We start from the raw sequence: 12,632 nt of genomic DNA, 5'->3' as shown, positions 1-12,632 counted from the left end.
ATGGTCGCGCTGTGATTGGATATTATTGGTTCTGAATATCATGCATGATGCATTCACGGTGAATGAATGCACCCGTTACAAACGCAAAGTGGTGCAGGCATTGATGGTGATTGGTGACTGAGTGCAGATTCTGCAGAACTGCGGTGGGAATCGTGGGATGACTGGGATGGGATCCATAACGCGTATCGACAGAGTAAACAAAAACATTGAGGAGATATCATTGCCTATTGTCTGGAATGCAATGCATAGTGACAGATCTCCTATTCCTATAGCTTTTTAGCCTGTTATCTTTAGTGAAGATTACTGAAGAGAGATTGGCAAGCAACTCGTTTAATGAAACTCTAGTGTGAGCCAGAAACCTGTCGATGGCTAAAGAAGCAGTTGGCCTGACAACCAATTAACTAATCACAGTGCAGCCCACGTCCCTCCCGGCCATGGTATCTAGACGCGTCAATTCCAGTGCGCACTCTTGAATGAAACTCCGTGACGGATTTTCCTTTGGGCTTGTGTCAGCGGATTCCAGACTGTAGTGTAACATAACATACATACAGTAACAACAGCTAGTGGCCCAGTGCACAAAGTGCAACACGCATAGAAAAGAAGGTTTGAAATTAGACCTGTTCGGTTCACCTCATAGGAAAGTAGAGGGGCGCTAAAGTCTACTCTAACTCATGTTGATTAGGGTGATCACTGATCATGTAATTGGTGATGTAAAACAAACGGTGGCAAAACAACATTATAATTCTCTTTATTAAAGGACCACTTCACCACTTTTCAACCTATCTTCATATAATAGGTCCTCACTAATAATCATGATAAAATGGCACGATTTTTTTCTACTCAGTCTGTGTCTCATAGGAGGGCTGTGGGCAGTTCAGAAACCGTCTTCCAATGACATCATCATTAGGCAGATTCTTTTTTAAACAAGATTTTTTTACAAAAATGTTTAGATTTTCATCGTGAGAACGATGGCTTCCATTTTCGCATTGCAACTTTTCAGGACTAGAAAAACTGCAGTTTCTATTAGCTTGGATTCCCCATCGATGATGTCACTGGAAGACGGTTTCTGAACTTCCCACAGCCCTCCTATGAGACACAGACAGAGTAGAAAAAAATTGCACCATTTTATCATGATTATTAGTGAGGACCTATTAGGTTGAAAAGTGGTGAAGTGGTCCTTTAATGGCATTTAATGTTTGTGTTAGGGACAAGATTACATACATTTTCCCTTCATTGTCAATGGCGTTTTTAAAACAAACATTGAACTAAAAACAAATATTTATCCTGTATATACACCTCAAAAAACGAAACAAATAACACACCACACATATAGGGTATAGTGGACACAAGACATATATCAAAAACAATTACTAATTCAAAAATGCTTTTGTCTTGGAACTATAGCACAACATAGGGCGTAGGCTATAGTTGATGAAAATTATAGCAAAATACAACAGCATTAGACCTCCATTTCCACTATAAATTGCATACCATAGCCTATTATCCACGGCTACCATTTTCCAGCTCTGTGTTAAGAATTCATGTAAAGTGACTGAGGGAATACTGGATAACTCACCCCGGTGAGTCGTCTTCACTTTCTGACATGGTGGCCTGTCTGTAGCCTACTTTCCGCGGGGGCGAGTTGGGCGAGTTGGTAAAGGGAAAAGACAGCTCGCCCAAGAGACGCGGACAGCTTGCCTTAATATCTCCCGACCACAAGACATGCAGTATAAATGATTATAAGACATATTGTTAAAGGTATATTCAGTGATTTCACTCAAAAAACCTTAGGTTTCGTTTTTGCCTTGGGACCCAAACTTTCGTCCAATCAGGATAGAGAGTCAAAAACGAAACCTAAGGTTTTTTGACCCCCAGGGGTTAACTGGGGACAGGGAGGAACTCCTTATATGGTCAGCACACTCTATAGTAGAGAGGATTATCACAACAAAACAAAAAAATAAGTGATATTTGAATTAAGTGAAATCACTGAATATACCTTTAAATAAGCTGTTATTGCCTTTTGCTGTCTGAAGAATGTTCATTATATTGTTGAAATAACAGGGCCAATTCAATACTGTTATATGGATATAATATAATAATAGGGTTGAGTGAAACTAGGGGACAGAGCTATATCATGCTGTTGTATTGATTAATAATCATCTTATTCACAAACTAAACATAACTAACTGAAACTTAAAACTTTAGGCATTTGTAAGCATTACTTGAGTATACCACTCAAGTGGTTACCACCATCACGTATGCTATTGTTCAAAACAATATAGTCTCTCAAGACAGACTGTGGCCGAATATTTGATGATGGATTTCTCAGATTGGTTCAATATAGACAGCTCACAGAGGGTGATGGTGAGGGTGCTAACAGAACAAATTGCAGCTATTTACATTAATTGTTTCTATATTGTTTTTAGTAGCCTATACACACTGAAGTTTTTTCGTCTATCATTGGAACAGTGTTGTGCTTGTTTACAATGTTGTGCTTGTTTCTATATTCTTGTTTCTATATTTTTTGTACTTTGTTGATGTTGCAAAATAAACTACATTACATTTGACTGTACATTTGACTCTTGTGATATTCTTGTGAAATATTCAGTAAACTATATATATATATAAAAAAAGAGCTCACACAGGGTAATCAAATTTATGCACACACACTCTGCAAACACTCAACTCACCCCAAGACAACTCACCCCGAAAGTGAAGACAGCTCACTGGGGTGAGTTCAGTTGTCTGGACTTTCGGGGTGAGATGTCCACACTCAGAGGTGGAAAAAGGGTGAGTTGTCTTGTTACCGACTGGATTAGAATATATAAGTCAATATAGTGTTCTTTGTCAATTGAAATTGTATTGTGATATCTCAATTGAAGAAGTGATATATCCTCAACAATGCCAGATCCAATTCCTACTATAACCTCCTGGCATTAAAACGCCTCTCTGGGTTCTGATCCGCAATATTCCACGTCGGTGTAGTGCAGTCTACTAACTCCACCCCGGCTTTTCCCACAGGCTCATGGGCTACCTTGGCTTAAACCGTGTGTGTGTGTGCGTGCGTGTGTGTGTGTGTGCGTGTGAGTATGCGTGCGTGTGTGCGTGTGCGTGTGTGCGTGTGTGTGTGTGTGTGTGTGTGTGTGTGTGTGTGTGTGTGTGTGTGTGTGTGTGTGTGTGTGTGTGTGAGAGAGAGAGAGAGAGAGAGAGAGAGAGAGAGAGAGAAGCCGACTCTTGTTTACAGCAGTGATTCTACGGAGGGGAGATCGACAGCCTCACCGAAAGGCAAGTCGTAGGATTTCTGCTACTGGCGTTTTCTGGGTAAACGGATACAGAAAATGATCTCTGAACGGACTCACATATAGGACATAAATGATTCTAACTCCACCCTTTAACAGAAGCCATCTAAACTGGACTGAGGCTGGAGACCCGTTTCTCGTGCGTGGCACAAGTCTTTTTTTTCTGCTGCAAATCCGACCGACAGCTAAGATAAGAACACGCAGAGAGGGGTGAAAAAAGGGTGAATTTGGCGAAACGATTTATTCTCCTGGTGGATTTCGCTGGCTCGTCTACTGAATGGAATATCGGCTATAAAGATTTTTCATTCATTTTCTCCTTTACAGCCACCACCCTGTGGATCTGGACGTGTTTTTCTATTTGTAACCCATTTCCCACATAGCTACAAGCAAATCCACACGTAAATTATCGGGCGACATTGGAATTATCTTGGCGGTAATAATAATAACAATAAACATCCATCTGCTATTAGCAGCCCTGCTCGTACATTTTTACTGCTGTTTTCAAGAGATGGAGACTGAGGATGGGGACCATCCACTCGACCATCTATCGAGTCAAATCAGTGACTTGCATGCCCAATCAGCCGACGTCAAACTATTGTGTGTTTGGCAAAAATAACAAACTGTTTTAGTGGATTCGTTTTTTTTTTATACACATACATTCAAAGGATACAATCTAGGCAACAGCTAGCTAGCCTATTAAAAAACTGATACAAGGGCAATAGTGGTGCTATAGCCCGTGTTGGCCAAATAAGACGTTTTCTCTCCTTTTTTCTTTTTGCTGTTTTTAGTGGCTTGGGTAGACTAACTACAGAATCTTTTCCCACCTCGCCAAGTTTTTTTTTTTTTTTCTTCTGAGACTGGAATAAATAACAACAGGAATGAGATCGGAGACAACGAGGGGTAGCCCGACCTTGTTTTGGGGTCTGATGCTGTCGGTCTCCACAATGTGTGTATGGTCCGCATATGGAGAGAGTAAGTATCATGGTTATGTCGATAGTTAATAGTGTTTAATTGGCTTGCAGACATTTATAACAATAGCCTGTTTATTGGTATGCCAATGCCATGATGCAAACATTTTGTAGGCTATATCTCCCAGTCCCAGTCCAGATGCGTCGTTTCGCCGGCATGCATTCTCGTGTCTGGATTATCTGTAGGTAATCAGCATTCAGCAGCATTGCCATAATAATTCATTCGTGCGTATTTGTTCAAACATATGGTTAATAATTATTTGATATGTGCGTGGGTTCTGTTCAAACGATAAGCCCATACCGACGTATGGGCTCGTCCCCTTATTGCTTGTTGCTTCAAATAAATAGACCTATCAAATAAAACAGTCATCACTACGTGAGTTAGACTATTAACCAAGGTGGGATTGTGTTGTTATTTAGAATATATTATATGATAACTCAATAAAGGCATATATGGGTATTGTTTATTCACGTTGTAATAGCGAAGAGGTACCGGCCACATGTCGCCCAAATCTTCAGCATTGAAGTAGCTGATGAATCCATGGACCACTGGTGAAGGTTACTACGGCCATGTGGCCATTTTGCATTTCGTAGTGAACATGCAGGGAACAAGATCTTTTTTAAAGTCCACGATTATTCCCACATATTGCAACGATGGTTTGACATTTAACTTGATTCCCATAAATAATTGAAACAACATAGTCTAACGAACCGAAATGACCTAGTAGTCCTATGGCTATATGGATAATCAAAAATGAAGCAGCATTCAGGTGAATGGCGAATAGCTATCGTTTTGGTTACTTAATATAAGGTAGATCATTCATGTTCAATATATATATTTTTTTTAACGTTTAAACATTTTTCTGGGAACAATATTCCCTATATTGAAATAGTAGCCTAGGCCTATAGCCCATCTGCATTACACATGTTACAGGCTGGGTGATGATGTAAATGACACTTCTGTTATTTCCTGAATGTAAACCACGTTTCAAGCGATTAATGTATTCATTATAACCATGTAACATGCGTTTGACTATTTCCCCACGCCATTTTTTTAAATGTGTTTTCAAAGCTTTCAAGTTTTGAGTGCCCTGTGCCTCAGCTGCCATTCACATGACCTAACTTTTCCAACCTAAATATACCCTAATAATCTAGGGTTATAGATTACTGGTTAGCTTGCTTCTTGTTTTAGTCACTGGTGATCTTTATATTTAGACATAACAGCACATTGAACGAATGTAGTATTATTAAGCTGCTTAGTGGAATCTCCAAGACTAAAGACCATGTGCCGGTCTGAAAGCTCTGACAAGCACTGAGTCATGTCTTGAAAAATCACTGTGCCAACACAAACTGGATCAAATGTGTGGTTTGGTAAAGCCTTATTCATCATCTACGAGAAACATAGTAGTCTATGTTAATTGATGTGAGAATTAAGGTTTATAAATCAGGTTACAAGTTACAACCATGACAATATCTGGCCTACACACATTTTATATATTTATATTAAATTAAATATAAATCTTATGTATACTAGAAAGTATTTATTGTAAAATAGTCAAATAGCCTAAGTGACATTTTGTTTTCCCCAAATGGATTAGTTTACTTTACACCAAAACACCCATCATCACTTGACTGCTAATCAATAATCCAGGAAGACAGACATGCATGCATCGGAAACTGCATGGTGCAGCTTCACTACTTGAACTCACAGGTTATGGTGTGTGCTGCTTGTTTGTGGAATAGTTGTGTCATTTATATGTGAATGTGATAATGTGCATGTGTGTGCGTACATGACATTAATGTTTGTATGCTTTGAGGCGATGTGAGACGGTGAAGATAGCTTGACATGGGAAAGAGGCGTGTGACTGACCTCTATTTGCATTCCAATAGAAGAGAAACTTCATTCAGGCCTATTGGCCAGTAGCTGGACCAGAAACACAGGGCGGGAGGGGGTAGTCTTTTCACTGCACACCACTGGGCCACAGAGACTCAACACCATCACATCCACACCGCTTGGGGGGGTTGGGGTGCAAAGATGTTACTGTTGAACTTTGGGGTGCCCTGGTAATTCCCCATCAGGCCATTCAGAACAAAGAGTTCAAAGACAAAGCAACTGTGCAGAATATCAAAGCATTGTTCAATTTCCCCCACTCTTTAATTTTTTTTTAAATTCAGTCTGATGTTCACTTCTCTGGACTACAAGATCAGATTTTCCAGGTTTTATCATCGCTTGCAAATGCAGATAGATGGAAACTAATAGTTGTCCTAGGCACAAAGAGAGCTGCATTAGGGGCTGAATACTTTTTGCTCTGTGCGTTTTAATAATCTGTCCACACCAATAAAATTTAATTAAGCTCCCTTTTAACTCTCACCACAGTAAACTTTCCATGCCATGACTTCCAAGTATACAGCAAACAAGTCTCCATGATTCAGAGAGAGAGAGAGAGAGAGAGAGAGAGAGAGAGAGAGTGTGCAACTGAGACTCTGTGTTTGGAAATAGAATGTACAGAAATACACTTGCAAGGGAAACAGACATGGTTTTGTTGATTGGAAGAGTAGAGAGTTTGTGAACTGTTTTATTGGCTTTTGCTGTTCACACGGGCGGTCTCTTGACGGCCTGGTGGCACAGGCTGGTGGCTTTCTCCAGTTGAAGTTCAGCCCTCCACCTACCAGCTGGCACATGCTCCTGTGGGCCACCGTAGGTCAGTGTCGGCCTCCGTTGACTCGGTGGTTCGATATGTCCATGAGGGAAGATTCAGAATATAATGCATAGCTGGAATCTACCTGTAGAAAAAGGTATGGCTCTACGTAATTCTGTGCTGTTTGAAAGTAACACACACACTGATGTGTCACCACCAGAGACATTGATCGGCCAAGGGGTTGTATGAGGCATCTTCGGCCTGTCCTTTTCTGTGAGGACACACGGAATGTGTTTCTGTTTGTTTATTTATGAGAGGATGCACCCGCTCTTGAAAACCTGAATGGCAGTGAGAGAGCGTGCTCACTGCTCACCATGCTTACAGCTAACTTTGCGTTTGACAGACAGACACCCCTTCTACTTTTGCCGCGGGGTATAGAATGTTACGGTACAGCACTCCTTGTGACGGGGCAAGTGACTCAGATGTAAACGCAACCTCGCTCACTCTCTCCAAGGCACGTCGCTCCATCTTGTGACTAAGGTTATCTCCCCCCCCCCTCACTGGCTAGTGGTGTTGCCGGAATGCACACCCGGCCAGGAGATGTATGGCGTAACTTGGTGTGTGTGTGTGTGTGTGTGTGTGTGAGGGTGTGTGTGTGTGTGTGTGTGTGTGTGTGTGTGTGTGTGTGTGTGTGTGTGTGTGTTTGAGCACTGTGTGCATCTCTCTGCGTACTGCAGCAGTGAGACAGCCTGAGCCACTGGCATACGCCTGCGTGGAGATATGAAAGTGTGTCACTGGGATAGTTTGTGAGAATGCAGTCAAAATGTCCTATGGCTCCTCCAGGCTGCCAGCTGAGGTTTACAATACTTAATTAAACACTTTATTTCAAGTAGCCTATCACTGTCTGTCTCTGGCAAACGGCACACACTTCATCATCATGGAGTATTGTACAATTTGCGATGATTACAAATGTTAGTCCTTCTAATGGATGGCACTCACTGTATCAATGGAGCAGCTATTAATCAGAAATGGAATGTGGACCTATCACGTACTGAGGACGATGGGTGTCATCATCAATTAAAAACATGTAGACAAATGTCTCATCATACCAGGGATTGCAGAAATTTGCAATGCGCAGCTAGCACTGGAATATGATCAGAGAGTGCAAGGCGCCCAAACATATGACACTAAATGATCATAAAAAAAGATGGCAGGTATGTGTGTGGACGTCATCTACCCTGGCCTCCAACCACAAGTACCCCCACCACCACCACCACCACCACCAGAAAGACTGTGTGTGTGTGTGTGTGTGTGTGTGTGTGTGTGTGTGTGTGTGTGTGTGTGTGTGTGTGTGTGTGTGTGTGTGTGTGTGTGCATGAGAGAGAGAGAGAGAGATGGATAGAGAGAGAGAGAGTTGTCATGGCGGGGAGTGTAGTGTTACTGTTTGGAGTGTGATATCTGAGCCAGCGTGTTTGAAGTGAGGTCCACTGAGGGGAAGTTGTCCACCAGATCGCTGGTCAGATGACTTCCAGTATGCAGGGGATTAGGGCCAGTTGAGGTGGCAGGTGTGAGGGAACAAACATGACTGGCCAGTGACTGCTGTATAACTAGTGCCAGCTGTCATTTGAAATGATTGTTTTTCAATACCATATTCAGATACTTACGAATTGTACAGCGGTTGTAATGTGATCCCCATTACTTTCCAATGCTCATCTCTGTTGCATGAAGATTACGCCATTCACTGTTGTGACAGGGTAAAGCTGTTGTGATAGAGTAAAGCTGTTATCTAAGCATTATCAGATCTTTCATGAATTCTGTTCATGCTGTAAGTAAGCAAACTAGTACATTTTGCTTCTCTTAATTAAATAGATCACTATCAGCACACAATAATCAGTATAATGCACCAACAGCCAGGTGTCCCTTGTCATTCATTAGACACAGCTTTTACATGTCGTTAGGAGATGGACATCAAATCTCTTAAACATCTGACATTTGAGCAGGCTCTATCATGTGAGATGTAGCGAGAGACATTTGAGCAAAACAAAGCACATGTATACTTCCTGCAGCACCTTTGATGTGAGGAGGAGGAGAGAGGATGCTAATGCATTTGGATGGAGGGGAACTCGAGCACTGGTTTAGCCTGTGACCCAAAAAAGAGATTAGAAGATGTTTGCCCCCGGACCCAAACTAGTGAAAATAGGAGATCTACAAGCTCACAACGTGGCGCAAAGTGACGTGTTGTGATCGGCTATTTTCACTACTTCTTAAACATTTGTTTTTTAATTTATGGAATTTCTTTCATTGATTTCTTTATGAAATTACTGAAAAAAATGTTTTTAATTCATGATGTTTTCTTTTGCTGTTTTGGGAATGTTTTTTGAAAATATTTTGAAATGTTAATTATTAAAAACAAAATGTACGAAACCAAAAATAAATGGACCCATAAAAATGTGTCCACGACCCACAAATGGGTCCCGAGTCCGACCCACTGTTTGGGAAACACGGAGCCAGAGGGTTCTCAAATCCAATAAGGTTGAGCCGTGGCGTTGCACTTCCATCACATCAAAGTTCTGAAGCGGTAGCTGGCTTCCTTTCTCTAACGACCTTCCTGGGGTGGCCAGCTGGATAACCGGAAAATGATACAATTATGTCCTTTCCCAGAGTGCTCTCAATGTGGGCCCTGATAAACAGCTCTAAAATGTGTGTCAAATCACAGACATTTAAGCATGTGATAAGAAATATAGGCTATGTTTTTAATAGCCTATTCTTTTCAAAATTTCTAACATTATGTTATGTAAGATTATGTGAAAATGGCATATCAAGCCTATCAAGCTTTTTTTGCCATGCAAAACCATCATATGGCTAAGTATACAATTGTGCTTAAAGCTGCACAATGTAACATTTCTCTTCTACCCTGGACTTGAACCCGGGTCTCCTGCACAATTGAATTGAATCTTGACCTTCAGGTCAAAATTTGTGTCAAACAAGAAACAGGATCGTGTCAAAGGTCATGTCTCACCTAGACACAGGATCTAAATCAATAGAAGAGTATTGGGAGACAAAATACAACCACCCCTATCGTATCGTATAGTTCTAAATCTATTGTATTAACATACTCAAAACAAAAAAACAAGGGACATAGTGCCTCTTTAAGTGGTTAGCGGTATCATTTACCGGTAGCTAAGATGTGGTCATCGTCCCTAATATAATTCGCCACGCGTTATTACTAGGTGGATCAGCTCTTTTGACCCGGTGGGTTCACGTTTAATGGCGTGCCATACACATTTTGAGGAATACTATGTATAGTATGCGTGTGTGTGGTTGTGTGACGTGATGACATTCGCGCAGAGTGCCATGGCAATAAGCTTTATCAATCATAAACATGAGCCCAATGGATCCCGTTACGCTATGGAGATATGTCTGTTTACTCAGTCAGCAGTGCAGCAGTGTGAAGAAGAGCAAAGAGGGAGGGTCTGGGGGGAAAGGGTCAGCGGGAGAGACACACATCTATGTATGAGTGAGTGAGTGCCCTATAGCAGTGGTTTTCAACCAGTGGTCCTTGAGGGGGTTCCAGGTGGTCCCCAGTTACATTTAAATCATAGAGGGTTGGTAACCGAATGGACCCTTATGGATCTTTTACTCTCAAGAGTTAAATTAAAATTATTGTTAAACATCTGCATTACTTAATTTACAAGAAGTCTGCAAAATTAGAGAATTGTTATTTTGAGCAACGTTTGCCTGCTATCTCTCCTATGGATGGTACCACATCAATACAGAATGGAATTGTGGACAAACTCTTATCCAACGACAACAACATATTCTAAGTTTTGGGTCTCAGAGCTTAAATCTCATCAAATGGTGGTCCGTTCCGTGGCTCAAATGACGAAGAAATTATGGGCCTTGACATGAAAACTGTTGAAAACCACTGCCCTATAGCACCTCACCATGAACTATCATAATGTTAGTGTACACAGTCAAATCTTCAGCGGTAATTTAGACATTCGTAAAAACCTCATTGTTCATTCATCCATTTGTAACTCAACGAGTGTGCAAATGTAACCACATTTGCACCCTTATGGGCCCATTTCATTACATTTGTAAACTCTCTTGAGTTAAATGGACACTGAGGATTTTGCTATCTTGAACCTTATTGAAGCATTCACTGCCCTCATGACAAATGGATCTAATGGCGAGCTGGACAGATGCCTGGCGGCTTAGCTTGAGGCAGCAGCCTACTCAATCCTTTTGCAAGTAAATGATTGGAATTCCTGGTACTTAACATGGCTAATGAGTAGAAGAAGGGAATCACAAAGAGGTGTAGCGGTTTCCTTCCTTTCTTAACTTAGCTTCTTGACTCAGGTACGTATTTAAAGACGTCGACGCTAGGTGGCGTTATATCCCAGGGGTACGTATATATACGTACCCCAACGTATACTCCGTCTATATAATGGTTGAGGCCTACGGAAGCTTTTAACATTGGTCCGGTTCCTATAGCAACGCCCCACCGTTCCAACTATGGGATTAAAAAACTATTCACAATGCAAAGCAGTTGAAAGGAGGATTTTCAAAGCTCCATTATTCTGACTCCAGGATCGCTGTCCTTGGTGGATCTGTTGCCATCCACATTTTGTATTTACAGTAATTTGTACCGCGACGCTGCCGCCATGTAAAAGCTTCTGACGAAAGGTAAACAGTGTGTGCTTGTTCCAATGTGTAGCGAGTGTATGTAGCGAGTGTGTGTGGGGGGGAGGGAGCAAACTCCAACACACTGTCTGGCACACACACTCCACGAACCTCTACCCCAATATTTCCGGCCTGTTATAGCGCCATCATGAGGCCAACTTTAGCAAAAAAACATTTCTGAAAATTATGCAAATCGGTATACACTATCTCTGTAGTCACATGTTCAACACAGATCGGTTTGATTTTTCATATAATACTCCTACACATTTTGTCCAAACATCACAAATGCTATTACCCTGGTGGAGATCTGTGGGCACCTTTTCTAGTTTCTTTTGCATAGGAAAGTCACAGATAGCTACGCTTGGCTAACCGTGCATCACTAGACTTTCCACCTCGGAGGAAGGCCTGGTCCGTGTTCCTAAATCGCCCATGTAATCCGGTCTAGGAGTGGTTTAGACCGGATGATAAAAATAATGAAAAATAAAATAAAATTTGTTTTGGTACCGCCCCCCCCCCCCCCCCACCCTATACCAAATTAACTATTCCAAGAAAGTAATTGAAGAAACTTGTCGGATTCATATCACAATCACATCAAGGCTTTATTGGGTATAGGCCCTAAAATTATGATTCAAGAATTATTTTAGGTAATTCTGATTCCGGTTTGGGGGTTCCGGCCTGATGACTACAAACCAAACCATATACATTATACAACATGGCGTAAGTATCATCCGCTCCCGACCGGATCATGAAGCCGAAATGGTATGCCTCCCAGGCTAAAGCTTGGCAGAAACCACCACAGTATATCCCCCCATTCTCTGGCCAGACGCCCCCTTGATTTTATTAATGCCTCCATCAGGAAGTGAGGCCTAGAGTTTCTCTTTACTAACAAACAAATTAGTCTTTGTACTTGAGTGGCTCCACCCTCTCTCTCTCTGTCTCTCTCTCTGACCGCATGGGAGGAGGAGCTGGGGAAAATTCTCAATGAAACAAAGAGGACATGCAGCTTGATGGCTCTCAAGTGGAGCCCAGGGGCATTGGAGTCC

At 41.6% G+C, this 12,632-nt stretch overlaps 1 protein-coding gene across 1 annotated transcript in view; it reads left to right on the top strand.

The window, feature by feature from the left end:
* Positions 1-3,251: 3,251 nt before the first annotated feature.
* The window catches only part of igf1ra (insulin-like growth factor 1a receptor), a 143,333-nt gene continuing 133,952 nt past the window's right edge, over positions 3,252-12,632 (top strand). Inside the window, exon 1 of the mRNA XM_083763898.1 lies at positions 3,252-4,271. Within this exon, the coding sequence (XP_083620024.1) occupies positions 4,178-4,271 (94 nt within the window). The 5' untranslated portion in view covers positions 3,252-4,177. The remainder of the gene's footprint in view (positions 4,272-12,632) is intronic.

Source organism: Protomyctophum parallelum, assembly GCF_964188405.1.
Source record: "Protomyctophum parallelum genome assembly, chromosome: 4".
Lineage (NCBI taxonomy): Eukaryota > Metazoa > Chordata > Actinopteri > Myctophiformes > Myctophidae > Protomyctophum > Protomyctophum parallelum.
The sequence above is the reverse complement of the archived record's forward strand: the minus strand, read 5'-3'. Positions and strand labels throughout refer to the sequence as shown.